General features: G+C 44.6%; 1 protein-coding gene across 1 annotated transcript in view; it reads right to left on the minus strand.

Moving 5' to 3' along the window:
* The window catches only part of WDR74 (WD repeat domain 74), a 118,250-nt gene that overhangs the window by 53,725 nt on the left and 37,494 nt on the right, over positions 1–27,031 (minus strand). Inside the window, exons 7-8 of the mRNA XM_040408921.1 lie at positions 11,674–11,729; positions 11,455–11,597 (exon numbers count right to left, since the gene is read on the minus strand). Coding sequence (XP_040264855.1) covers positions 11,455–11,597; positions 11,674–11,729 — 199 coding nt within the window. The remainder of the gene's footprint in view (positions 1–11,454; positions 11,598–11,673; positions 11,730–27,031) is intronic.

Here is a 27,031-nt window from a genome sequence, read left to right on the forward strand (position 1 = left end):
TGTAAGCCTGGGGCTCCGATCGGTTACCATGGCAGCCAGGACGCTACAGAAGCCCTGGTTGCCATGGTAACATCCCTGATGCTGTGTGCACAAAGCACAGAGCAGCAGGGACAGTGTGGAGTCCTATTCACCCTGATAGAGATCTATCAGGGTGAATAGGAAAAGGGATGAAAGATCCCAGGTTCTAGCCCCTAAGGGGGGAAATAGTTATTAAATAAAAAGTGAAAAAAAAAAACCACTAAAATATGAAGTATAAATCACCCCCCTTTTCCCAATTTCACATATAAAATATATAAATAAACATATTACATCGCCACGTCAGAAAAGTCCAAACTATTAAAATATAAAAAAAAAAATCTAGGTGGTGAATGCCGGAACAGAAAAAATAAAATAAAAACTGCGCGATTCGCCATTTTTAAAAATGAGGAATGCACGTGGCTTTTTTTGTTTATTTTTTTCGCGTGGTATCGAATGGTATCGAGTATCGCAATACTTTTTCATGGTATCGAAACCGAATCAAAAATTTGGTATCGCAACAACTCTAGTTTAAAGCTTGAAGATCCAATACATCTTTGCGTCTCAGTCTCTGGAAGCGGTCCGTGTGGATGTTTGGGACTTGTTCTATAGGGGTAGTGATGAATTTGGTTGCGTCTTTGTTGTGGACCTGTAAAAAGTGTCTAGAGACTCCATGTTTGGTGTAGCCATTAATATTCCAACGATGTTGTAGTTCGGCTGATGTACTGAAGTCCGCAGGTGCATTCCAATAAATATATAATGTAGGATGAGGAGCAGTTTAAAAAAAAATTTATTTCTAAATTTTCCCCAGTGATGTTACTCATGAATTTGGTGGTGCGTGTGGCAATATTCAGACAACATTTGCATCGATGGTGGCCGCATTTATAGCTGCCTAGGAGATGGGGGAAGAAGGTGGTTTGTTGGGTTTTCATGTTTCTTCTATTCCGTATGCGTCTGGGAACAATGAGGTTTTTCAGGGACTGGGCCCTTCTGAAGGTTATTTGGGGTTTTGATTGGATGTGTTTCCTTAAGAATGGATCCGCCAATAGGATGGACCAATGTTTGGCCAAGATGTTACGTAATATGTTGTGGTTGGCATTGTATGTTGTCAAAAGGTGGATTTGAAGTTTGCGGACATTTCCTTTTGGGCCGCTCTCTTTTTTCTGCATATTAGGCACTCTTCCTGGGTTCGGTCCCTTGCCCGCTGTTAAGCCTCCTCTATAATCTTGTTGGGGTACCCTTTATTTTGAAATCTGCTTTTGATGGCTTGGCTTTGGGTGATGTAATCTTTATAATTCAGGCATTTTCTACATATTCGCTTGAACTGACTAAACGGTATATTGTTCTTCCATTTCTTGTGATGGGAACTTCGGTAATATAGGTAGCTGTTGCAGTCAACTTTTTAAAAAAAGGTTTTGGTTTTGACTATTTTGTCTACGGAGAATAGAATTAAATCAAGGTATTCAATGGCTGTGGCCATGTAAATGTGAGATTGTACATATTATTGTTGAGGTATGAGGTGAACTCCATTGCTTCTTTCGCATTTCCAGTCCAGATGAACAGTAGATCGATGTACCATTTGTACATTATCTTATTGGTCCAGGGGTGGTTATTGTAGATGTATTGTTCTTCATTTATTTTCTATATTTATACGTATATGTAAATTTATTCATTTATATTTCTATGTTACGTGATTTATCACCCTGTGTATAAAATTGGGTGACTCAAATTCATTTATCAGCAATTTTTATTGTTCTTTACCGTTCGTGATAAACTGCTACTACAATCTGCGTAACGATCAGCTATCATTTTAATATATACATATATCAATTATTACTATCTAGTGAGCACATCCATGATGTATTTTAGTCACATTATTTTATCTCCAATCCACAAACTATAAATTTTCATTATCCCTATCATTACTATCATATGTCTTTGTTCCTTTTACATAATACCGTCCTTACCAGCATCAATCTTATTACTACTTTTTAGACTTGAAAAAGGAGTGTTATTCTACTCCAAAACACGTTGTCACGTATATGCAAATAAAATGAATTGTCTCCAACCACTTGACGTCGCGTTATTGCGCCAGGAGGTATCGAAAACAGAGGACCACCAATACCCCACACCCCTCTATTGTCCTTCACACCCTGTTGGAAGTTCTGCCTTGTCAAGTCCACAAGCAGGCATTAGGGTCTGAGCCCTCTTGCCCGGCTCAAGCCGTGGATCCCAACACAGCCCTTAGATCACAGCACACAGACATCCTGAGCTCCACTGTCAGACGGAGGTAATCCTCCTCACCTGGCAGTGCTGGGTGGTTTTTATGCCTGGCAAACCCTGGCCCGGAACATGGAGTAGTCACCCACCCAGCACTTTGACTACTCCCAGTAAAAGCCGTCACGGATCAGCTATACAGCCATACTAAGTATTAAGGTGTCAAACCGCAACTGCTGCTGACACACAAAAACCGGCTCTTACTCAGAGGCCAGGAACCTCGGTGACATGTACCTATCATCCACGATGATTCCTGTACCTTCTTATAACTTGTTCAGTCCAATGCATGCTGTGGGCAATATTTAAAATTTATTAGGACCATTAAACTTTGTTGTATTTTATCTAAAGGCAACAAGCAGATGTAGGCAGAACCAAACACCTGAGAATAATGAACCCACGGAGTTTGGAAGAACAGAGGAAGAAGTGGTGTAGTATTGCAAGAGTTAAAAAAAAAAAAAAAAAGTCCTTTTGTTTTTAACCACCTCAGCCCCCAGTGCTTAAACACCCTGAAAGACCAGGCCACTTTTTACACTTCTGACCTACACTACTTTCACCATTTATTGCTCGGTCATGCAACTTACCACCCAAATGAATTTTACCTCCTTTTCTTCTCACTAATAGAGCTTTCATTTGGTGGTATTTCATTGCTGCTGACATTTTTACTTTTTTTGTTATTAATCGAAATTTAACGATTTTTTTTGCAAAAAAATGACATTTTTCACTTTCAGTTGTAAAATTTTGCAAAAAAAATGACATCCATATATAAATTTTGCTCTAAATTTATTGTTCTACATGTCTTTGATAAAAAAAAATGTTTGGGTAAAAAAAAAATGGTTTGGGTAAAAGTTATAGCGTTTACAAACTATGGTACAAAAATGTGAATTTCCGCTTTTTGAAGCAGCTCTGACTTTCTGAGCACCTGTCATGTTTCCTGAGGTTCTACAATGCCCAGACAGTACAAACACCCCACAAATGACCCCATTTCGGAAAGTACACACCCTAAGGTATTCGCTGATGGGCATAGTGAGTTCATAGAACTTTTTATTTTTTGTCACAAGTTAGCGGAAAATGATGATTTTTTTTTTTTTTTCTTACAAAGTCTCATATTCCACTAACTTGTGACAAAAAATAAAAAACTTCCATGAACTCACTATGCCCATCACGAAATACCTTGGGGTCTCTTCTTTCCAAAATGGGGTCACTTGTGGGGTAGTTATACTGCCCTGGCATTCTAGGGGCCCAAATGTGTGGTAAGGAGTTTGAAATCAAATTCTGTAAAAACTGACCAGTGAAATCCGAAAGGTGCTCTTTGGAATGTGGGCCCCTTTGCCCACCTAGGCTGCAAAAAAGTGTCACACATCTGGTATCTCCGTATTCAGTAGAAGTTGGGGAATGTGTTTTGGGGTGTCATTTTACATATACCCATGCTGGGTGAGATAAATATCTTGGTCAAATGCCAACTTTGTATAAAAAAATGGGAAAAGTTGTCTTTTGCCAAGATATTTCTCTCACCCAGCATGGGTATATGTAAAAAGACACCCCAAAACACATTCCCCAACTTCTCCTGAGTACGGAGATACCAGATGTGTGACACTTTTTTGCAGCCTAGGTGGGCAAAGGGGCCCATATTCCAAAGAGCACCTTTCGGATTTCACTCGTCATTTTTTACAGAATTTGATTTCAAACTCCTTACCACACATTTGGGCCCCTAAAATACCAGGGCATTATACCTACCCCACAAGTGACCCCATTTTGGAAAGAATAGACCCCAAGGTATTCGCTGATGGGCATAGTGAGTTCATGGAAGTTTTTATTTTTTGTCACAAGTTAGTGGAATATGAGACTTTGTATGAAAAAAAAAAAAAAATAAAAAAAATAAAAAAAAAACAACTAACTTGTGACAAAAAATAAAAAAATTATAGGAACTCGCCATGCCCCTCACGGAATACCTTGGGGTGTCTTCTTTCCAAAATGGGGTCACTTGTGGGGTAGTTATACTGCCCTGGCATTTTCCAGGGGCCCTAATGTGTGGTAAGTAGGTAAATGACCAGTGAAATCCGAAAGGTGCTCTTTGGAATATGGGCCCCTTTGCCCACCTAGGCTGCAAAAAAGTGTCACACATCTGGTATCTCCGTACTCGGGAGAAGTTGGGGAATGTGTTTTGGGGTGTCTTTTTACATATACCCATGCTGGGTGAGAGAAATATCTTGGCAAAAGACAACTTTTCCCATTTTTTTATACAAAGTTGGCATTTGACCAAGATATTTATCTCACCCAGCATGGGTATATGTAAAATGACACCCCAAAACACATTCCCCAACTTCTCCTGAGTACGGCGATACCAGATGTGTGACACTTTTTTGCAGCCTAGATGCGCAAAGGGGCCCAAATTCCTTTCAGGAGGGCATTTTTAGACATTTGGATACCAGACTTCTTCTCACGCTTTGGGGCCCCTAGAATGCCAGGGCAGTATAAATACCCCACATGTGACCCCATTTTGGAAAGAAGACACCCCAAGGTATTCAATGAGGGGCATGGCGAGTTCATAGAAATTTTTTTTTTTTGGCACAAGTTAGCGGAAATTGATATTTTTTATTTTTTTCTCACAAAGTCTCCCGTTCCGCTAACTTGGGACAAAAATTTCAATCTTTCATGGACTCAATATGCCCCTCACGGAATACCTGGGGGTGTCTTCTTTCCAAAATGGGGTCACATGTGGGGTATTTATACTGCCCTGGCATTCTAGGGGCCCTAAAGCGTGAGAAGAAGTCTGGAATATAAATGTCTAAAAAATTTTACGCATTTGGATTCCGTGAGGGGTATGGTGAGTTCATGTGAGATTTAATTTTTTGACACAAGTTAGTGGAATATGAGACTTTGTAAGAAAAAAAAATAATAATTCCGCTAACTTGGGCCAAAAAAATGTCTGAATGGAGCCTTACAGGGGGGTGATCAATGACAGGGGGGTTGATCAATGACAGGGGGTTGATCAATGACAGGGGGGTGATCAATGACAGGGGGGTGATCAATGACAGGGGGGTGATCAATGACAGGGGGGTGATCAATGACAGGGGGGTGATCAATGACAGGGGGGGGTGATCAATGACAGGGGGGGGTGATCAATGACAGGGGGGGGTGATCAATGACAGGGGGGGGTGATCAATGACAGGGGGGGGTGATCAATGACAGGGGGGGGTGATCAATGACAGGGGGGGGGTGATCAATGACAGGGGGGGGTGATCAATGACAGGGGGGGGTGATCAATGACAGGGGGGGGTGATCAATGACAGGGGGGGTGATCAATGACAGGGGGGGGTGATCAATGACAGGGGGGGGTGATCAATGACAGGGGGGGGTGATCAATGACAGGGGGGGGTGATCAATGACGGGGGGGGTGATCAATGACAGAAGGGGTGATCAATGACAGGGGGGGTGATCAGGGAGTCTATATGGGGTGATAACCACAGTCATTGATCACGCCCGTGTAAGGCTTCATTCAGACGTCCGGATGCGTTTTGCGGATCCGATCCATCTATCAGTGGATCCGTAAAAATCATGCGGACGTCTGAATGGAGCTTTACAGGGGGGTGATCAATGACAGGGGGGTAATCAATGACAGGGGGGTGATCAGGGAGTCTATATGGGGTGATCACCACAGTCATTGATCATGCCCCTGTAAGGCTTCATTCAGACGTCCGGATGCGTTTTGCGGATCCGATCCATCTATCAGTGGATCCGTAAAAATCATGCGGACGTCTGAATGGAGCTTTACAGGGGGGTAATCAAGGACAGGGGGGTGATCAGGGAGTCTATATGGGGTGATAACCACAGTCATTGATCATGCCCCTGTAAGGCTTCATTCAGACGTCCGGATGCGTTTTGCGGATCCGATCCATCTATCAGTGGATCCGTAAAAATCATGCGGACATCTGAATGGAGCTTTACAGGGGGGTGATCAGGGAGTCTATATGGGGTGATCACCACAGTCATTGATCATGCCCCTGTAAGGCTTCATTCAGACGTCCGGATGCGTTTTGCGGATCCGATCCATCTATCAGTGGATCCGTAAAAATCATGCGGACGTCTGAATGGAGCTTTACAGGGGGGTAATCAATGACAGGGGGGTAATCAATGACAGGGGGGTGATCAGGGAGTCTATATGGGGTGATCACCACAGTCATTGATCATGCCCCTGTAAGGCTTCATTCAGACGTCCGGATGCGTTTTGCGGATCCGATCCATCTATCAGTGGATCCGTAAAAATCATGCGGACATCTGAATGGAGCTTTACAGGGGGTTGATCAATGACAGGGGGGTAATCAATGACAGGGGGGTGATCAGGGAGTCTATATGGGGTGATCAGGGGTGATCAGGGGCTAATAAGGGGTTAATAAGTGACGGGGGGGGGGGTGTAGTGTAGTGTAGTGGTGCTTGGTGGGACTTTACTGAGCTACCTGTGTCCTCTGGTGGTCGATCCAAACAAATGGGACCACCAGAGGACCAGGTAGCAGGTATATTAGACGCTGTTATCAAAACAGCGTCTAATATACCTGTTAGGGGTTAAAAAAAACACATCTCCAGCCTGCCAGCGAACGATCGCCGCTGGCAGGCTGGAGATCAACTCTCTTACCTTCCGTTCCTGTGAGCGCGCGCGCCTGTGTGCGCGCGTTCACAGGAAATCTCGCGTCTCGCGAGAGGACGCGCCGGCGCGTCCAGGAGGAATGAATCAACCACCTCCAGGACGCGTCTGTGCGTACAGCGGTCCGGAGGTGGTTAAAGGGGTTGTGCCACAAAAAATATTCTACACTTTTCAAACCAGCATCTGGATTTGAATACTTTTGCAGTTGCATGTAATTAAAAACTAAGCATAGCCACTAAGTTATTCAATAAAATTTATTTGTATAGCGCCACCTGCAGTTTGTTTTCTTATTTCTTTGACCTGCTTACTGAGAAGGCCGCACATGCTCCATTTCATCCTTCAACTGCCTCCTGAGCTGCAGCAGAAAATACACTACCCTTGACTGTCAGCTTGATATAAATCCAGCAGAGCAATAAATGGAGATCTCTGAATCCATGTGAGGTACAGGGATGATTCTAGCTTTGTTAGAAAGATTGTCATGTACCATTTTAATTTTTTACATTAGTCATGGGATAACCCCTTTAAGTCTGAACTGATGAGGCCATAATTGAAATTGCTGGAGGGGTCATACAACCCCTTTCTTAAGAGGTGAGAGTAAAACTATGATTGGCGTGTTTACAACAAATTAGAAATATCTTACGGCATGATTAGGACTCACCCTTATAACCTCTTAGGGCATATTGACAGGGTAGACTTTGTGAGACAACTCCTTACTATATTGCCTTCTCTTGAAGCAATTGTTCTAGATTGAGGTTTACAGTCTAAGACTACTTTCACACTGGCGTTTTGGTTTCTGTTTGTGAGATCCGTTCAGGGATCTCCGAAGCGGTCCAAAACGGATCCGTTTTGCCCTTAATGCATTCTGAATGGATAAGGATCCGTTCAGAATGCATCAGTTTGGCTCCGTTCCGCCTCCATTCCGCTTTGGAGGCTGACACCAAAACGCTGCTTGTAGCGTTTTGGTGTCAGTCTGACGAAACTGAGCCAAACGGATCCGTCCTGACACACAATGTAAATCAATGGGGACGGATCCATTTTCACCGAAACAATATGGCACAATAGAAAACGGATCCGTCCCCCATTGACTTTCAATGGTGTTCAAAGACGGATCCGTCTTGGCTATGTTACAGATAATACAAATGGATCCGTCCTGAACGGGTGCGTTTCTGCAGATCCGCACCAAACGCGAGTATGAAAGTAGTCTTCGTGGACAGGGACTGATGTGAATGACAAATTCTGTACAGCACTGGGGAAAGAGTTGAGGCTAATGCTGATGTGAACTCAGCCTTATTTGAAAAAAATGCTTGGAACGGGTGATAGAATTTAGAGAAGTACTTCAGCATATTTTTTTTACATATATGGCTACCATCAATATTCTATCAGTAGAATAGGTTTCATTCCAGCTCAGCTGCAGCTATGTCTTGTGAACCGAGTTTGAAGTCTGACTACCAGTCTAGAGCTTGGTCTTCTGTACAGACAGAAGGTTATTCTCTCCTGTGTGCCCGACTCCCTGTGAACTACAGGATTACATCAACCCCTATCAAACTTCTTCTGGAAGCACTCAGACCCCGTAACCACCAAGACCTGCAACTCTTTGTACCTCTGTATGTCTCTTTATGTATACAGTGCTGCTAAATATATAATTGCTAGTACTGAACCATTTATGTCCTCAAAATACCCAGCTGATTGGGAAATTCTCCACCTTTTTTCTCCCTCCGTCTTTTTAACTTTTCTACTCTCCATTACTTATTTTACAAAAAACTAAAAAAATCAATATAAAAAAAATCTTTGAATATAAATAAAAAAATCTTTGAATATATCGGTTGAATGTATATAATATATATATATATATATATATATATATATATATATATATATATATATATATATATATATATATATACACACATACACACACACATATATACACATATATACACTGATAACACTTTCAAAATGTCCTCTATATATGCTGTATCATTTATTTATATACGTAATATTCAATATGCAACTTTTTGTAGTGACAACAGAAAACGCAAATGAATCGCAATGACATTATAAAGTTATCATTTATTTAGCAAAATAAGCCCACAAGACACTACGAATTTATAGATGTGGGTATACACTAACAATGGTTCAAATAAACAGAATAAGAAAAGCTACTATACCATATTAATAAAGGAAATATTTCCCGATTGGGCAACGACTTTTTCAGGACTTCCGGAACCAGAATCCGATGCGGGTTTTGTAAGGCTCCTTTGTAGAGCATAAAAGAATGGTCTTTTGGGGAGGTCGGATAAGCCACTGGAGGAAGGGGATACTCTAACCCCGAAACGCGTCTGGTCTGACTCCCCAAGTATATACTTCATGCGAGTGCACCGCATTGATCTTACTTAAGGAACAACTCTGAACCTACTTACGAAAAATAGCCGGTCTGAAACTTCTACCCGAAAAGTTGAGATACCTCATCCGGATCCAACCGAGCGGGACCTCGTGCAGTAATCAAACTGCTAACAGGTGACCCATACCATTAATTGCGGGATTCACCTGACCGCTACAAGACAACCGGGAGCAAGTTCCGATAGACGGCAGAGGTTTCTCCTACATTTGAGAAGCCTCCAACACCGGTAAGAGTGTTCCTTTATCAACTACTGCCTTACTGCTGGATCCATTCCTGACCGAAAGCGGGACGCCGCTAAGTCAGTGACGGAGCAAACTATTATACTTGACTATTGCAAATTCACTTTATAACACCATTCAGCTACTCCAAATTGGCAACAAATAATTGTGGGAGCTCGATTGCTATATCTGGACGTTTTTAGGGCAAGCGGATTTATATTCTTATTTTATCTTACTGTCACCCGATTTTATATCTCATAGTAATTTGATAAGCGCTATCAATATTGTATTCTAACTGCTAATAGTAAAGCAGCGTATTAAAGTTTTCAGGCTATATTTTGTACTGTATATCCACACATCGGATTTGTGTTTTAAACTATTTTAGTATTGTAATAAATATTAGCTACCAATATCTTAGGTGTGCCCAGTCATTCCTTTATATTTATAAATATATAATTGCTGCTTTATATAATGGAAGAGGAGAGCAGTGATCTCTACAATGATTAGCTGCAGAGACACTTGACTCTCTATGAGGGGTACTTTTTTTCCCACATAATTGGGGCTCCTGTCTGGTGCTAGCACATCCGCAATATCCAGTCCCCATAGCTCTCGGTGCATCGCGAGATTACAGCGCTCTAGCTTTGTGACGTCGGGGAGCAAAGAGGAGATTAGGATCCTTCACGCTGGACTCATCTGAGGTTAATTTGCATATCAAATCGTTTTTTTTGACACAATAAAAGCACAGAGCTATGGGGAATGGATATAACGGATGTGCTAGCGGCAATCTAGCAGTCCATGTCCTCAGCTCTATTCCCAAAATCCAGGTAACAGGTTCCCTTTAATGACTTATCCTCAGGATATGTCATCAATATCAGATTAGCGGGGGTCGGACTCCCGACACCTCAGCTGATCAGCTGTTTGAAGAGAAAGCAGAGCACGTACAAGCGCTGCCTTCTCTTCACCGTTTACCTACTCGTCATTACAACTGCAGCCGTGAGCAGATGTAATTACAACTAGGCCGTCCCATTCACCTAAATAGAAAGCAATAAACAATGAATTGAAGGCAGAGCATGTACGAATGCTGCTTTCTCTTCAAACAGCTGATTGGCGGAGGTGATGGGATTCTGACCACCGCTGATCTGAAATCGATTGCCTATCCCGAGGATAGGTTATACTGTATATCTGTGTGTAAATATGTGTGTGTGTGTATATAGAAAACACACAACACAGACAACCACTTTAAGGTGCATAATCGCCTGTTTTCTCCAGGTGCAGTATATAAAGAACATGGAAGCAGCAAATCTCCACCCACTAGCTCAGGGAGAGCTGAGAATTAGAGATGGAGCCTGCAGAAGGGTACTGCCCAAAAAATGCAGAAAAAAAAAAAAAAAAAAAAAAAAATCATAACTGTCAGTGAGGGGCCCGCATTTACTAATGTCAAGGCACACCTAGATTTTGGCATAAACTATGTCAAAATGTAGTATAATTTAGAACATCTAGGTTTAAAGAAGTTATTTGTTCCTTACCCACAAGGCTCACAAAAATGGGTGTGGCCTCAAGTGACATTTTACATCTAAAATGCACCACAATTCTGGCATAACATTTTATCTCTAAGCAAAATCAATGGTTCATATAAAGTTAGCTCTTGTCAGGCATCATCTTTATCATCCAACATAAAGCATGTTATGCCTTATGTACACACAGCAAAGATTATTTTGACCATTCATCTGAAATAACAGACTGGCAATTATCGGAGTGCTTCTTTAACAGTCTATCAGTTTTACTGAACATACATTTGAAAGGTCTGCATACCCTTTTTTTTTACTGAAGATTATCATACTGTTTTGTATTGTAAAACATCATACTTTATAGTTTAGTTGGGATTTAAGAAACATAATACACACCTTATGCAAAAGTTTCTTGTCATTTAAGCTATGAAGTCTCATGAATCTGTCTAAGCCACAGGATGCCACAACAGGCAAAGATTTGTGACACTGAATGGAGCGCAAGGAACCTGCATTACCCTTAAGGGCACACAAAAGACGACCTGGAAACAAAAGATGTTGTAATATGTAAAAATAAAACATACAGGATTCAGCACGTTACACTAAAGTAGCACTTACCTTTCCTTAGATCAATCACACCCATGTTACCGTGAGAGCTTCCAACCACTACAGACCTGTACACAAAAAAAGACATGGATGTTAAAAGGCTGCATCCCACAGAAAGTATGCAATGAATAGGGAATTTCAAATTTACTGCATTCTTCACTTTATTAGAATCATCTCCCTGATCTCCAAGATGTTGATAGATGGTTGCGCTTTAGCAATGAATAAACTATTAGCGGTGACGAGAAATGAGAGTATCACAGCTCTGTTTGGTGCGGGGTGCAAAGCAGACGACTCACATGTGAGAACTACATATGCAATTAACCAATCTCCTAATAAAAGACTAATGTCGATGCTGTCGTAGCACAAATGGCCCAGGGAACAGTGGGGTAGACAAGGCAGTAGACACAGAAACGAGTAGGTTATGTCAGCTAAAGAAATCAGTATCAGTGCATACCGGAAGCAAACCGCCTCATCCGCTACAGCATCCCAAGTTATTGCAAATATATGTACTGGTGAGGGAAATATTGCAGTTGATCAGGGCCATCAGAAGTATTTGAACTTCTCAGCACCCATTTCGAGAGCCAGCATAAATACAAAGTAGTAGCCGAGATACCATGGCAATCACGGTATCTAGAGCTAGCGCAAATACTGCACTTGAGAGGGAAGTCATACAGTAGTAGCCACTGTATCTAGAGACAGCACAAATCAATATTCTACCTAAAAATGAGGAAAGCTGCTCCACCTTATGAAGGTGACAATGACCAACATAGTGTTTGCCTCACAGGGACTCAAGGCACAAGGAAAATTATGTTGTGGGGTCACGCCCTGGGAAGGCAGAGGTGCTCAACACCAAAACACAAAGGGACAATCTGACAAAGGGGACAGTGCGATAGTCACAGTATCCAGTGGTAGTGTCCATATGCCACCTGTTAAGGGGTAAAGGCAATAGTAGACAACATCCCTTGCAAGTAGTCCACCCGTGGAAAGGGGAGTGAAGCAACAAAGTAGTAGTGAGGGAGAAGTCACAGCAGACAACGTTGGGCTACTTTTACACCTGCGTTTGGTGCGGATCCGTCTTGTATCTGCACAGACGGATCCGCACCGATAATGCAAACGCTTGTATACGTTCAGAACAGATCAGTTTGCATTATTCTTTTATAAAAAAGTCTAAGTCAAAACGGATCCATCATGACTTACATTGAAAGTCAATGGGGGACAGATCAGTTTTCAATTGCACCATATTGTGTCAGTGAAAATGGATCTGTCCCCACTGACTTACATTGTAAGTCAAGACGGATCCGTTTGGCTCCAAAAGTGGAACGGAGACCAAACGCAGCCAAACTGATGCATTCAGAATGCATTGGGGCTGAACTGATCCGTTTTGGACCGCTTGTGAGAGCCCTGAAACGGATCTCACAAGCGGACCCAGAAACGCCAGTGTGAAAGTAGCCTTAGTGCAATTAATCCACGCAGAGAAGGTACCATAGAATGTACCATATCCAGTGGTAGTACTAGTAATCCCATAGTTGGAAAGAGGGGGGGGGGGGGGGGTGTAGAGCAACCGGATGTAGAGTACCCAGTAGTAGTGCAAATACTCCACATGTGCTAGGGGGATAAGGTGCCAGGATGGAAAGCCTCCAATGGTAGGGCAATTTCTCCACCAGCAGTAGGTGGGTAATGTGACTGGATATATGGAAACCCAAGGTAGCATTACTCCACCTGTGGAAGGGGTACTGTAATAGGATGTACTGTGTCCAGTAGTAGTGCAAATACTCCACTTGTGAAAATGGGTAATGCGACAGAAAGTAAGGTATACAGTGGAAGAGCAGTTACTCCGCCTGTGGAAGGGGGATAATGTAATAGGATGTACCGTATCCAGTGGTAGTGCAAGTACTCCACCTGTGGAAGGAGGGTAAGAAGACAGGATGTACGGTAACCAGTGGTAGGGCAATTGCTCCAGCTATGGAAGGGGGTAATGTGACAGGACATACGAAATCCAATGGTAGTGCAATTACTCTGCCTAAAGAAGGACGATAATGCTACAGGATGTACAGTATCCAGTGCAGAAGGAGGCGTGTTGATGGGGGTGAAGGTATAATAGATACCGCATTCAGCACCATGTAGTGCAATTGCTCCCTCCAAATACAGGGTGGGCCATTTATATGGATACACCTTAACCACCTCCGGACCGCCTAACGCAGGATCGCGTTCCGGAGGTGGCAGCCCTGCGCACAGTCACGCATATATGCGTCATCTCGCGAGATTTCCTGTGAACGCGCGCACACAGGCGCGCGCGCTCACAGGAACGGAAGGTAAGAGAGTTGTTTTCCAGCCTGCCAGCGGCGATCGTTCGCTGGCAGGCTAGAGATGTGTTTTTTTTTTAACCCCTAACAGGTATATTAGACGCTGTTTTGATAACAGCGTCTAATATACCTGCTACCTGGTCCTCTGGTGGTCCCCTTTGTTTGGATCGACCACCAGAGGACACAGGTAGCTCAGTAAAGTAGCACCAAGCACCACTACACTACACCCCCCCCCCCCCCCCCCCCCGTCACTTATTAACCCCTTATTAGCCCCTGATCACCCCATATAGACTCCCTGATCACCCCCCTGTCATTGATTACCCCCCTGTCATTGATTACCCCCCTGTAAAGCTCCATTCAGACGTCCGCATGATTTTTACGGATCCACTGATAGATGGATCGGATCCGCAAAACGCATCCGGACGTCTGAATGAAGCCTTACAGGGGCATGATCAATGACTGTGGTGATCACCCCATATAGACTCCCTGATCACCCCCCTGTAAAGCTCCATTCAGACGTCCGCATGATTTTTACGGATCCACTGATAGATGGATCGGATCCGCAAAACGCATCCGGACGTCTGAATGAAGCCTTACAGGGGCATGATCAATGACTGTGGTGATCACCCCCCTGTCATTGATTACCCCCCTGTAAAGCTCCATTCAGATGTCCGCATGATTTTTACGGATGCACTGATAGATGGATCGGATCCGCAAAACGCATCCGGACGTCTGAATGAAGCCTTACAGGGGCGTGATCAATGACTGTGGTGATCACCCCATATAGACTCCCTGATCACCCCCCTGTCATTGATTACCCCCCTGTAAAGCTCCATTCAGATGTCCGCATGATTTTTACGGATGCACTGACCATACCCCTCACGGAAACCAAATGCGTAAAAATTTTTAGACATTTATATTCCAGACTTCTTCTCACGCTTTAGGGCCCCTAGAATGCCAGGGAAGTATAAATACCCCACATGTGACCCCATTTCGGAAAGAAGACACCCCCAGATATTCCGTGAGGGGCATATTGAGTCCATGAAAGATTGAAATTTTTGTCCCAAGTTAGCGGAACGGGAGACTTTGTGAGAAAAAAATTAAAAATATCAATTTCCGCTAACTTGTGCCAAAAAAAAAAAATTTCTATGAACTCGCCATGCCCCTCATTGAATACCTTGGGGTGTCTTCTTTCCAAAATGGGGTCACATGTGGGGTATTTATACTGCCCTGGCATTCTAGGGGCCCCAAAGTGTGAGAAGAAGTCTGGTATCCAAATGTCTAAAAATGCCCTCCTAAAAGGAATTTGGGCACCTTTGCGCATCTAGGCTGCAAAAAAGTGTCACACATCTGGTATCGCCGTACTCAGGAGAAGTTGGGGAATGTGTTTTGGGGTGTCATTTTACATATACCCATGCTGGGTGAGAGAAATATCTTGGTCAAATGCCAACTTTGTATAAAAAAATGGGAAAAGTTGTCTTTTGCCAAGATATTTCTCTCACCCAGCATGGGTATATGTAAAATGACACCCCAAAACACATTCCCCAACTTCTCCTGAATACGGCGATACCACATGTGTGACACTTTTTTGCAGCCTAGGTGGGCAAAGGGGCCCATATTCCAAAGAGCACCTTTAGGATTTCACAGGTCATTTACCTACTTACCACACATTAGGGCCCCTGGAAAATGCCAGGGCAGTATAACTACCCCACAAGTGACCCCATTTTGGAAAGAAGACACCCCAAGGTATTCCGTGAGGGGCATGGCGAGTTCCTAGAATTTTTTATTTTTTGTCACAAGTTAGTGGAAAATGCTGATTTTTTTTTTTTTCATACAAAGTCTCATATTCCACTAACTTGTGACAAAAAATAAAAACTTCCATGAACTCACTATGCCCATCAGCGAATACCTTGGGGTCTCTTCTTTCCAAAATGGGGTCACTTGTGGGGTAGTTATACTGCCCTGGCATTCTAGGGGCCCAAATGTGTGGTAAGGAGTTTGAAATCAAATTCTGTAAAAAATGACCTGTGAAATCCGAAAGGTGCTCTTTGGAATATGGGCCCCTTTGCCCACCTAGGCTGCAAAAAAGTGTCACACATCTGGTATTGCCGTACTCAGGAGAAGGTGGGGAATGTGTTTTGGGGTGTCATTTTACATATACCCATGCTGGGTTAGAGAAATATCTTGGCAAAAGACAACTTTTCCCATTTTTTTATACAAAGTTGGCATTTGACCAAGATATTTATCTCACCCAGCATGGGTATATGTAAAAAGACACCCCAAAACACATTCCTCAACTTCTCCTGAATACAGAGATACCAGATGTGTGACACTTTTTTGCAGCCTAGGTGGGCAAAGGGGCCCATATTCCAAAGAGCACCTTTCGGATTTCACAGGTCATTTTTTACAGAATTTGATTTCAAACTCCTTACCACACATTTGGGCCCCTAGAATGCCAGGGCAGTATAACTACCCCACAAGTGACCCCATTTTGGAAAGAAGAGACCCCAAGGTATTTCGTGATGGGCATAGTGAGTTCATAGAAGTTTTTATTTTTTGTCACAAGTTAGTGGAATATGAGACTTTGTAAGAAAAAAAAAAATAAAAATCATAATTTTCCGCTAACTTGTGACAAAAAATAAAAAGTTCTATGAACTCACTATGCCCATCAGCGAATACCTTAGGGTGTGTACTTTCCGAAATGGGGTCATTTGTGGGGTGTTTGTACTGTCTGGCCATTGTAGAACCTCAGGAAACATGACAGGTGCTCAGAAAGTCAGAGCTGCTTCAAAAAGCGGAAATTCACATTTTTGTACCATAGTTTGTAAACGCTATAACTTTTACCCAAACGATTTTTTTTTTACCCAAACATTTTTTTTTTATCAAAGACATGTAGAACTATAAATTTAGAGCAAAATTTCTATATGGATCTCGTTTTTTTTTGCTAAATTCTACAACTGAAAGTGAAAAATGTCATTTTTTGCAAAAAAATCGTTAAATTTCGATTAATAACAAAAAAAGTAAAAATGTCAGCAGCAATGAAATACCACCAAATGAAAGCTCTATTAGTGAGAAGAAAAGGAGGTAAAATTCATTTGGGTGGTAAGTTGCATGACCGAGCAATAAACAGTGAAAGTAGTGTAGGTCAGAAGTGTAAAAAGTGGCCTGGTCTTTCAGGGTGTTTAAGCACTGGGGGCTGAAGTGGTTAATAAAATGGGAATGTTTGGTGATATTAACTTCCTGTTTGTGGCACATTAGTATATGTGAGGGGGGAAACTTTTCAAGATGGGTGGTGACCATGGCGGCCATTTTGAAGTCAGCCATTTTGAATCCAACTTTTGTTTTTTCAATAGGAAGAGGGTCATGTGACACAAACTTATTGGGAATTTCACACGAAAAACAATGGTGTGCTTGGTTTTAACGTAACTTTATTCTTTCAAGTTTCTCTTTGTTTACAGCAATTGACATGTCGCCGAGGTTAACACGTGAGGAGCGGATAGAAATTGTGTTGATGTCTGGTGAACGCAGTAACCGGGTCATTGCAGCAGATTTCAATGCAAGACACCCTACGAGACCACCCATCTCCCATGCTACAGTTAGCAAACTGCTTGCTAAGTTTCGTGAAACTGGTTCAGTGTTGGATTTGCTAAAATGTGGACGCATGAAATCTGTCTCTAATGAAGAAACATCAGTGGCTGTCCTAGCTTCATTCAGCAAGAGCCCACAGCGTAGCACTCGCTGCATGTCACTGGAGAGTGGCATTAGTCGAACATCCCTTCGGCGGATATTAGCTACTCACAAATGGCACCCTTACAAACTCCAGCATCTCAACGAGGATGACCCAGATCGGTGCACTGAATTTGCAGCATGGGCAAAACAAAAATTGGAACAGGACCCTCAGTTTACGCAGAAGATTTTGTTCAGTGATGAGGCAAACTTATGTGAATGGTGAAGTAAACAAAACCACCGCTATTGGTCTGACACTAACCCACATTGGATAGATCCCTCCAAGACTGTTGGAACAAAAAAATTGATGGTATGGTGTGGTATATGGCTACAAAGATAGTGGGGCCATTCTTCATCAATGGAAACCTCAAGGCCACTGGATATGCAAAATTGCTACATGATGATGTGTTTCCCTCCCTATGCACTGAAGCTGGCACGTTCCCTAAGTTTTTCCAGCAAGATGGTGCACCACCACATTATGGGTGTCAGGTCCGAGCATTCCTAGATGAACAGTTTCCTGGAAAATGGATTGGTCGTCGTGGGCCAGTTGAATGGCCCCCAAGGTCTCCCGATCTGACCCCCTTAGATTTATCTTTGGGGTCATCTGAAGGCAATTGTCTATGCTGTGAAGATACGAGAAACTACGGATACTGGAAGCCTGTGCTAGCATTTCTCCTGCGGTGTTGCTATCCATGTGTGAAGCGTGGGAGAAGAGGGTTGCATTGACAATCCAACACAATGGGCAGCACATTGAACACATTTTATAAGTGGTCAGAAACTTGTAAATAACGCATGAAAGAATGAAGTTACGTTAAAACAAAGCACATTATTGTTTTTCTTCCCAATAAGTTTGATGTGTCACATGACCCTCTTCCTATTGAAAAAACTAAAGTTGGATTCAAAATGGCCGACAAAAATGGCCGCCATGGTCACCACCCATCTTGAAAAGTTTACCCCCTCACATATACTAATGTGCCACAAACCGGAAGTTAATATCACCAACCATTCCCATTTTATTAAGGTGTATCCATATAAATAGCCCACCCTGTACTCCACCTGTGCTCAAACGCACTTTATGAGAAAGAAGAGGGGGTAGAGCTCTGCCAGTATGTTTCTTGCTGGCAGTACCTGGCACTCATGACAGAGAAGGTTGGCAGCAGGGAGTCTGTCAGGAACATGATAGCTCCAAAGGTTAATCTTTTAGTTAAACTCTAGGTCCCTGCCTCCATAAGTTGAGTGGAAGGGTTAAACATAGGGGAGGTTAAGCTGCAAGTAAGGGGCCTAGATAGTCTGAGGTGTGGGGGTGGAAGTCAGCGGGCTCCTGGAGAGGGGGGAGAGTATCGGCACGAGAATTTCAATCTCGGGAGACACAGCCAGGGCTTAGTGCAGGGCGGGGCCTTGCGGTCAGAACGGGTTGCAGTGGTGGAGTTTTCAAGTGGGAGACAAGCCTAGAAGGCGCCAAAACACTAGGGAGATCTCAGCCTAGCAGGGAACTAAGTGGGGGCCTGTAGTAACGTTGCAGGCCAACCGGAAGTAAGGGATTCCGTGGAAGCCGTCGGTGTGCCGACCAGAGCCACAGGCTGCGGTCAGCGTTGGGGAATGCGGGCGCAAGATGGTGAAATTGGAGGGTACGTGTGATGGAAGGAGGCCTGGGACCCTCTGGAAAGTTAAAAAACAGCACCTCCTTTCTGGTCTCGTCCCAGGGCTGGCTGAGTTTAGTGGTACCACACCAGTGCTGCAGAAGGCAGCTTGAAGTGTGCTTGTATACTTACCTGATATTCCACTCCCTGAATGATGAGGGCATGTCTAGCCTTGGCTCCAGCAGGGTCAGTCCATCTCCCAAGTCGCTCCCTTTGGTTGGGGAGGATCAGTGCCAAAAGTAGAGAAGGCCCAAGGCTGGACAGCAGAGGATTTGGTGGTCCTCCACGCCACCTTTTGTTCTGTCCTGGCTACTGGAGAGGGTAGAGAGCATCCCACTTTGCTGCCAGGTGGGTAATCGGGGGATAATTCCACCCTTGGCCCAAGTTAGTCTAAAAAGCAAGACCTGCAGAGCCTTCTACGACACTAAAACCTATTAGCTCAGTGCCTGCAGGAGGGGTATAGCTGATAGGAGGAGTTAACACTTTGCTTAGTGCCCGCCTCCTAGCAGCAGCAGCTATACCCAAGGTCTTTGCTGGGTTGGGTGCACACGTAGAGAGAGGTAGTGCTGAGCTGGAGGTAAGTGTTCTGCCTTCTATGTAAAGGGTGTCACGTTCAAATCCCAAAAGAGACATTTTTCTTCAGTTAATTTTTTTTAACCCTCATTTAAGTTAACAGAAATTAAAATCTGTGTGCGTGGCAAAATGGTATGATACAAGTAATGCTGTACTTGCTAGGCTTTAAATAGTGTATTATGCTTTGACAAAGCTCTAGAATGAATTTTACTTCTTTCCTGATACTCATACATAATACTCCCTACATCGAGTTCAAGAACTATTGCTGAATGTAAAGGCCAAACCTGAGCCAGAGCAGATCTCTGCAGCTGTTTAAATGGGTTTTCCAGAATTTTGATACCGACAACCTATCCTCAGGATAGTTCATCAGTATCTGATCGGTGGGGGTCCAACACCCACGACCCCCGCTGATCAGCTGTTTGAGAAGACATTGGCGCATCTGTGAGCACCACGGCCTGCTCTGTGCTTACCAATCACAGCGCTGTACATTGTATAGGAGCTGTGCTTGGTATCACACACAGCCCCATTTACTTCAATAGGACCGAGTTGTGCCAAGGCCATGTGACCAATGAACGTGACGTCACATCGGGAAAGCTGTGAGAAGGCCACGGCGCTACTGTTAGCCTAGATGCCTTCTCAAACAGCAGATTGTCGGTGGTCCCGCATTTCGGACCCCCACCGATCAGTAAAGATCCCGAGGTTTTTCAGTAGTTACAAAAATTTTATCGGCATTTACAATACAATGTCCACATAGAGATTAAAGGGGTTATCCAATCCCCTGAATATACTTACCCTGGACCCCACTCCCTGCGGCGATCCTGGTTCCCGCACCGCTGCTGCTTCTTCCCGTCTGCCTTTGACTCATCACCCCCCAAACCCCATCCGGACACTGGATGTTTTTATCCGTGCATGGGAAGAAGCAGCGGTGGTGCGGGGACCCAGGTAAGTATATTCAGCGTGGAGGCCTGGCATATGGGGGCGGCTTTTTTTAGGATTTGATAACCCCTTTAGGCTACTTTCACACTTGCGTTCGGAGTGGATCCGTCTGGTGTCTGCACAGACGGATCCGCTCCTATAATGCAAACGCTTGCATCCGTTCAGAACGGATCCGTCTGCATAACAGTTTTTTTTCAGATCTGATTTTTCACTTTGTGAAAACTCAGATCCTACAAGTTTATTCTAACAGAGGCGTTCCCATAGTGATGGGGACGCTTCAAGACAGAATATACTAAAAGAACTGTGTACGTGACTGCCCCCTGCTGCCTGGCAGCACCCGATCTCTTACAGGGGGCTGTGATCCGCACAATTAACCCCTCAGGTGCCGCACCTGAGGGGTTAATTGTGCGTATCATAGCCCCCTGTAAGAGATCAGGTGCTGCCAGGCAGCAGGGGCCAGACCCCCCTCCCTCCCCAGTATTATATTCATTGGTGGCCAGTGCGGCCCCCCTCCCTCCCTCCCTCCCCAGTATTATATTCATTGGTGGCCAGTGCAGCCCCCCCTCCCCAGTATTCTATTCATTGGTGACCAGTGCGGCCCCCCTCCCTCCCTCGTATCATATTCATTGGTGGCCAGTGCGGCCTCCCCTCTCCCCCCCTAATTAAAATCACCCCCCCCCATCATTGGTGGCAGCGGAGAGTTCCGATCGGAGTCCCAGTTTAATCGCTGGGGCTCCGATAGGTTACCATGGCAGCCAAGACGCTACTGCAGTCCTGGCTGCCATGGTTACTTAGCAATTTTAGAAGCATTAAACTTACCTGCGATGTCTGTGACCGGCCGGGCGCTCCTCCTACTGGTATGTGAAAGGTCTGTGCTATAAGCAATGCGCCGCACAGACCTGTCACTTACCAGTAGGAGGAGCGCCTGGCCGGTCACAGACATCGCAGGTAAGTATAATGCTTCTAAAATTGCTAAGTAACCATGGCAGCCAGGACTGCAGTAGCGTCTTGGCTGCCATGGTAACCGATCGGAGCTCCAGCGATTAAACTGGGACTCCGATCGGAACTCTCCGCTGCCACCAATGATGGGGGGGGGAGAGAAGTGATTCTAATTAAGGGAGGGGGGGGGGGGGGAGGGGAGGCCGCACTGGCCACCAATGAATATAATACTAGGGAGGGAGGGAGGGGGGCAGCACTGGCCACCAATGAATATAATACTGGGGGGGAAGGGAGGGGGGCCGCACTGGCCACCAATGAATATAATACTGGGGAAGAAGGGAGGGGGGCCGCACTGGCCACCAATGAATATAATACTGGGGAGGAAGGGAGGGGGGCCGCACTGGCCACCAATCAATATAATACTGGGGAGGAAGGGAGGGGGGCCGCACTGGCCACCAATGAATATAATACTGGAGAGGGAGGGGGGCCGCACTGGCCACCAATGAATATAATACTGGGGAGGGAGGGGGGCCGCACTGGCCACAAATGAATTTAAAACTGGGGAGGGAGGGGGGGTCTGGCCCCTGCTGCCTGGTAGCACCTGATCTCTTACAGGGGGCTATGATACGCACAATTAACCCCTCAGGTGCGGCACCTGAGAGGTTAATTGTGTGGATCACAGCCCCCTGTAAGAGATCAGGTGCAGCCAGGCAGCAGGGGGCAGTTATTACACAGTTCTCAGTATATTCTAACTTCAAGCGCCCCCATCACTATGGGAACGCCTCTGTGTTAGAATATACTGTCGGATCTGAGTTTCACGATCTAACTCAAATCCGATGGTATATTCTAACAGAGGCGTTCCCATGGTGATGGGGACGCTTCAAGTTAAAATATACCATCGGATGGGAGAAAACTCAGATCCGATGGTATACTAATAGGGACTCCTGACTTTACATTGAAAGTCAATGGCGGATGGATCCGTTTGCAATTGCACCATATTGTGTCAACGTCAAACGGATCCGTCCCCATTGACTTGCATTGTAAGTCAGGACGGATCAGTTTGGCTCCGCACGGCCAGGCGGACACCCGAACGCTGCAAGCTGCTTTCGGGTGTCCGCCTGCTGAGCCAAATGGTGCCAAACTGATGCATTCTGAGCGGATCCGCATCCACTCAGAATGCATTGGGGCTGTACGGATCCGTTCGGGGCCGCTTGTGAGTATCCCAATATACAGAATAAGAGCAGAAACTGAGAATTACACCCAGTATAAAGGACTAGAGAAGTAATACTGTGCATTGTCTACATATACAGAATAAGAGCAGATACTGAGGATTACACCCAGTATACAGGACAGGAGTAGTACTGTGCCGTGTTCAAATATACAAAATAAGAGTAGTAACTGACAATTACACCAAGTATACAGGACAGGAGAAGTGGCACTGTGCAGTGTATATATAAACAACAAGAGAAAACACTGAGAACTACACCAAGTATACAGAACAAGAGTACTGTGCAGTGTTCATATACACTGAAAATTACACCTAATAATTACACCATATTTACAGAAGAGCAGATAGTGGAAATTACAGCTAGTGTACAGGACAAGAGGGATGATGATGTGCAGTATACATACACATAAATAAAAATCCATCAGTCTGAAGTCTTTTAGGTGATCAAGGACCTTTTAGATGATCGATCATGTGACCTGCACATGAGATAACCTCCAAAAGGTCCCTTACCATTCCTGCACACGTGTAGAAATTATTGAGAATTTAGATTGTGACTTCAGATTCAGGGACTTCAGTGGGGGACTGCAGTAAATCAGTTTCTTATTACTGCATTATATGGTATTTTTCGCTTTCATTGTGTAATCCCCATTAGTATGTGTTCCATAATTGACAGCGCAGTCCAGTGCACATCTTGTCTGATGTATGCAGTCCTGGAACAGCCGTTCGAGGGTGTATATCATTGTTCAAAATGTGAGCAAATTGCCTGCTTGGAATCGCACATAGAGTATCTAAACGGGCGAATTGCAACACTGAGAGGCGTTAACAATTTGGAAAAGAGTTTGCTGCTCACTGAGCAAGCACTCTATGGAGTAGTTGAGGGGGGAGGGTGAAAGCGAAGAGGCTGAGGAATGTGAGGTAGCTAGCTGGGTAACAGTTAGAAAGCGAGGTAGAGGGAAGAGTGCAAGGGAGGCTAGCCCTGATCTGACACACCCCAACAAGTTTGCATGTTTGGCAGATGAGGGGGATGTCTGTTCAGGGAGAGCACTGCTGCAGCCAGACACTTCCTCTGCCAGTCAGGGAAATGTCAGCCCCAGTAAGCAGGGGACCAGGAGAGCAGGGCAGGCCGGACAAATGCTGGTAGTGGGAGACTATTATTAGGGGTCTAGAAAGGGCAATCTGTCACAAAGACCGTAATCGCCGAACAGTGTGTTGTCTTCCTGGCGCTAGAGTTCGACACATCGCGGATCGGGTTGACAGATTACTGGGAAGGGCTGGAGAAGACGCAGCGGTCATGGTCCATGTCAGAACCAATGACAAAGTTAGAGGAAGGTGGAGAAGTGTTTAAACTAGGGACTGGGGGGGGGGAGGGTAATTACGTTATAGGAGGGGAAGATAGGGCAGATAGAGACCGGGGGCAAGGTAGTGGGACTGGGGGAGGAATGGAAGGAGAGACTAGAACAGCTCAGAAGGAAAGGTGTAGGGTAAAAAATATACATAAACCTCTTAATTGTATGTATACTAATGCCAGAAGCCTGACTAATAAAACTGGTGAACTGGAATTAGTGATGTGTGAGGAGGACTATGACATAGTGGGAATTACTGAGACATGGCTGGATGATAGCTATGACTGGGCGGTTAATGTACAAGGTTACAGTCTGTTTAGAAAGGATCATCAAAACCGGAGAGGGGAAGGGGTCTGCCTTTATGTAAAGTTGTGTCTAAAATATATGGAAGCAAAAACAATAATAAATTACTGATAGGAGTTTATTATAAACCACCTAATATACCAGAGTCCACAGAAAATCTACTACTAAACGAGATAGACAAGGCGGCAAATCATAATGAGGTGGTTATTATGGGGGACTTCAACTACCCAGTTATAGACTGGGAAACTGAAACCTGTATATCTCATAAAGGAAACAGGTTCTTGGCAATAACCAAAGACAATTACCTTTCCCAACTGGTTCAGGACCCGACTAGAGGGACGGCCAAACTGGACTTAGTATTAACCAATAGACCTGACAGAAAAACAGATGTGCAGGTTGGGGGACACCAGGGAAATAGTGACCATAAATTAATAACCTTCCAATTATCCTTCAAACAAGCTTTTCTACAGGGAGGAACAAAAATACCAAACTTCAAAAAAGCAAACGTTGGCCAACTAAGAGAGGCCATAGGCCTAACTAACTAGGGTAAAGTGCTCAAAAATAAAAATCCAGCAACAAAATGGGATATTTTTAAAAGCATCCTAAAATCTAATTGTGAGAGGTACATACCTTATAGGAATAAAAGGTTAGGGAACAAGAAAAGACCAATGTGGATAAATAGAACTGTAAAGAAGGCAATAAATGACAAAAACAAAGCATTTAAAATCAGTAAAACAGGGGGGTAGCGAGGAAGCACTGAAAAACTATAAGGAAAAAAATAGAATATGTAAAAAACAAAAGCCGCCAAACTAGAGACCGAGAGATTAATTGCCAAAATGAGCAAACCTAACCCTAAAATGTTCTTCAATTATATAAATGGTAAAAAGTATAAATCTGAAGGTGTCGGCCCTCTACAGAGTAATGAGGGGGGAGTCGCAGAGAGCAACAAGGAGAAAGCAAAGCTATTACCGTATTTTTCGCCCCATAAGACGCACTTTCTCCCCCCAAAATGGGGGGGAAATGCCCCTGCGTCTTATGGGGCGAATGCTTGCAGTTTTACATCGCAAGCTGCGATGTACGAGCGAGCGGTGACTCTGAGAGGGACTGTGAGGAGGAGCTGGGGGCCGGCAATAGCGGCGGGGCGGTGCAGTCAGTGTAGTATAGCCCCGCCCCGGTATACTAATATAAGATGTCTTATTCAATTAATAGTTATTAAACATGCCCCCCAACTCCTAATAGTACCTTACATCCCAGCAGCTTCTGTAGAATGCAGGCAGGCAGGCCAGGCGGGCGGCAGCGCAACTCCCTTATGTCACGTGCCTGCACCGCCTACTTTATGAATGAAGAAGGCGGCGCAGGCAAGTGACGTCAGTGAGGGACGCGCCGGCCGCCCGGCCTGCCTGCCAGCATTGTACAGAAGCTGTTAGGATGTAAGGTACTATTAGGAGTTGGGGGGCATGTTTAATAACTATTAATTGAATAAGACATCTTATATTAGTATACCGGAGCGGCGGGGGGGGGGAATCTGTGGATGACATTTTTATGGGGGACATCTGTGGATGGCAATGTTATGGGCTGGGGGGGGGGTCTGTGGATCCCCCCTGTAACAGTGCCAGTCATCCACAGATCCCCCCCTGTAACAGTGCCAGTCATCCACAGATCCCCCCCTGTAACAGTGCCAGTCATCCACAGATCCCCCCTGTAACAGTGCCAGTCATCCACAGATCCCCCCTGTAACAGTGCCAGTCATCCACAGATCCCCCCTGTAACAGTGCCAGTCATCCACAGATCCCCCCTGTAACAGTGCCAGTCATCCACAGATCCCCCCTGTAGCAGTGCCAGTCATCCACAGATCCCCCCCTGTAACAGTGCCAGTCATCCACAGATCCCCCCTGTAACAGTGCCAGTCATCCACAGATCCCCCCTGTAACAGTGCCAGTCATCCACAGATCCCCCCTGTAACAGTGCCAGTCATCCACAGATCCCCCCTGTAACAGTGCCAGTCATCCACAGATCCCCCCCCTGTAACAGTGCCAGTCATCCACAGATCCCCCCCCTGTAACAGTGCCAGTGCCAGTCATCCACAGATCCCCCCCATAACAGTGTCCGTCATCCACAGATCCCCCGATAACAGTGTCAGTCATCCACAGATCCCCCCATAACAGTGTCCGTCATCCACAGATCTCCAGTAATAGTGCCATCCACAGACCACCATTAGTTCCAAACCCACCAAACTCACAGCACACCTTTTGGTTAAAAATATTTATTTTCTTATTTTCCTCCCCAAAAAACTAGGTGCGTCTTATGGGCCGGTGCGTCTTATAGGGCGAAAAATACAGTAAATATTTTTTTCTCCACTGTATTCACTTAGGAAAATAA

Source organism: Bufo bufo, chromosome 10, assembly GCF_905171765.1.
Source record: "Bufo bufo chromosome 10, aBufBuf1.1, whole genome shotgun sequence".
Taxonomy (NCBI): domain Eukaryota; kingdom Metazoa; phylum Chordata; class Amphibia; order Anura; family Bufonidae; genus Bufo; species Bufo bufo.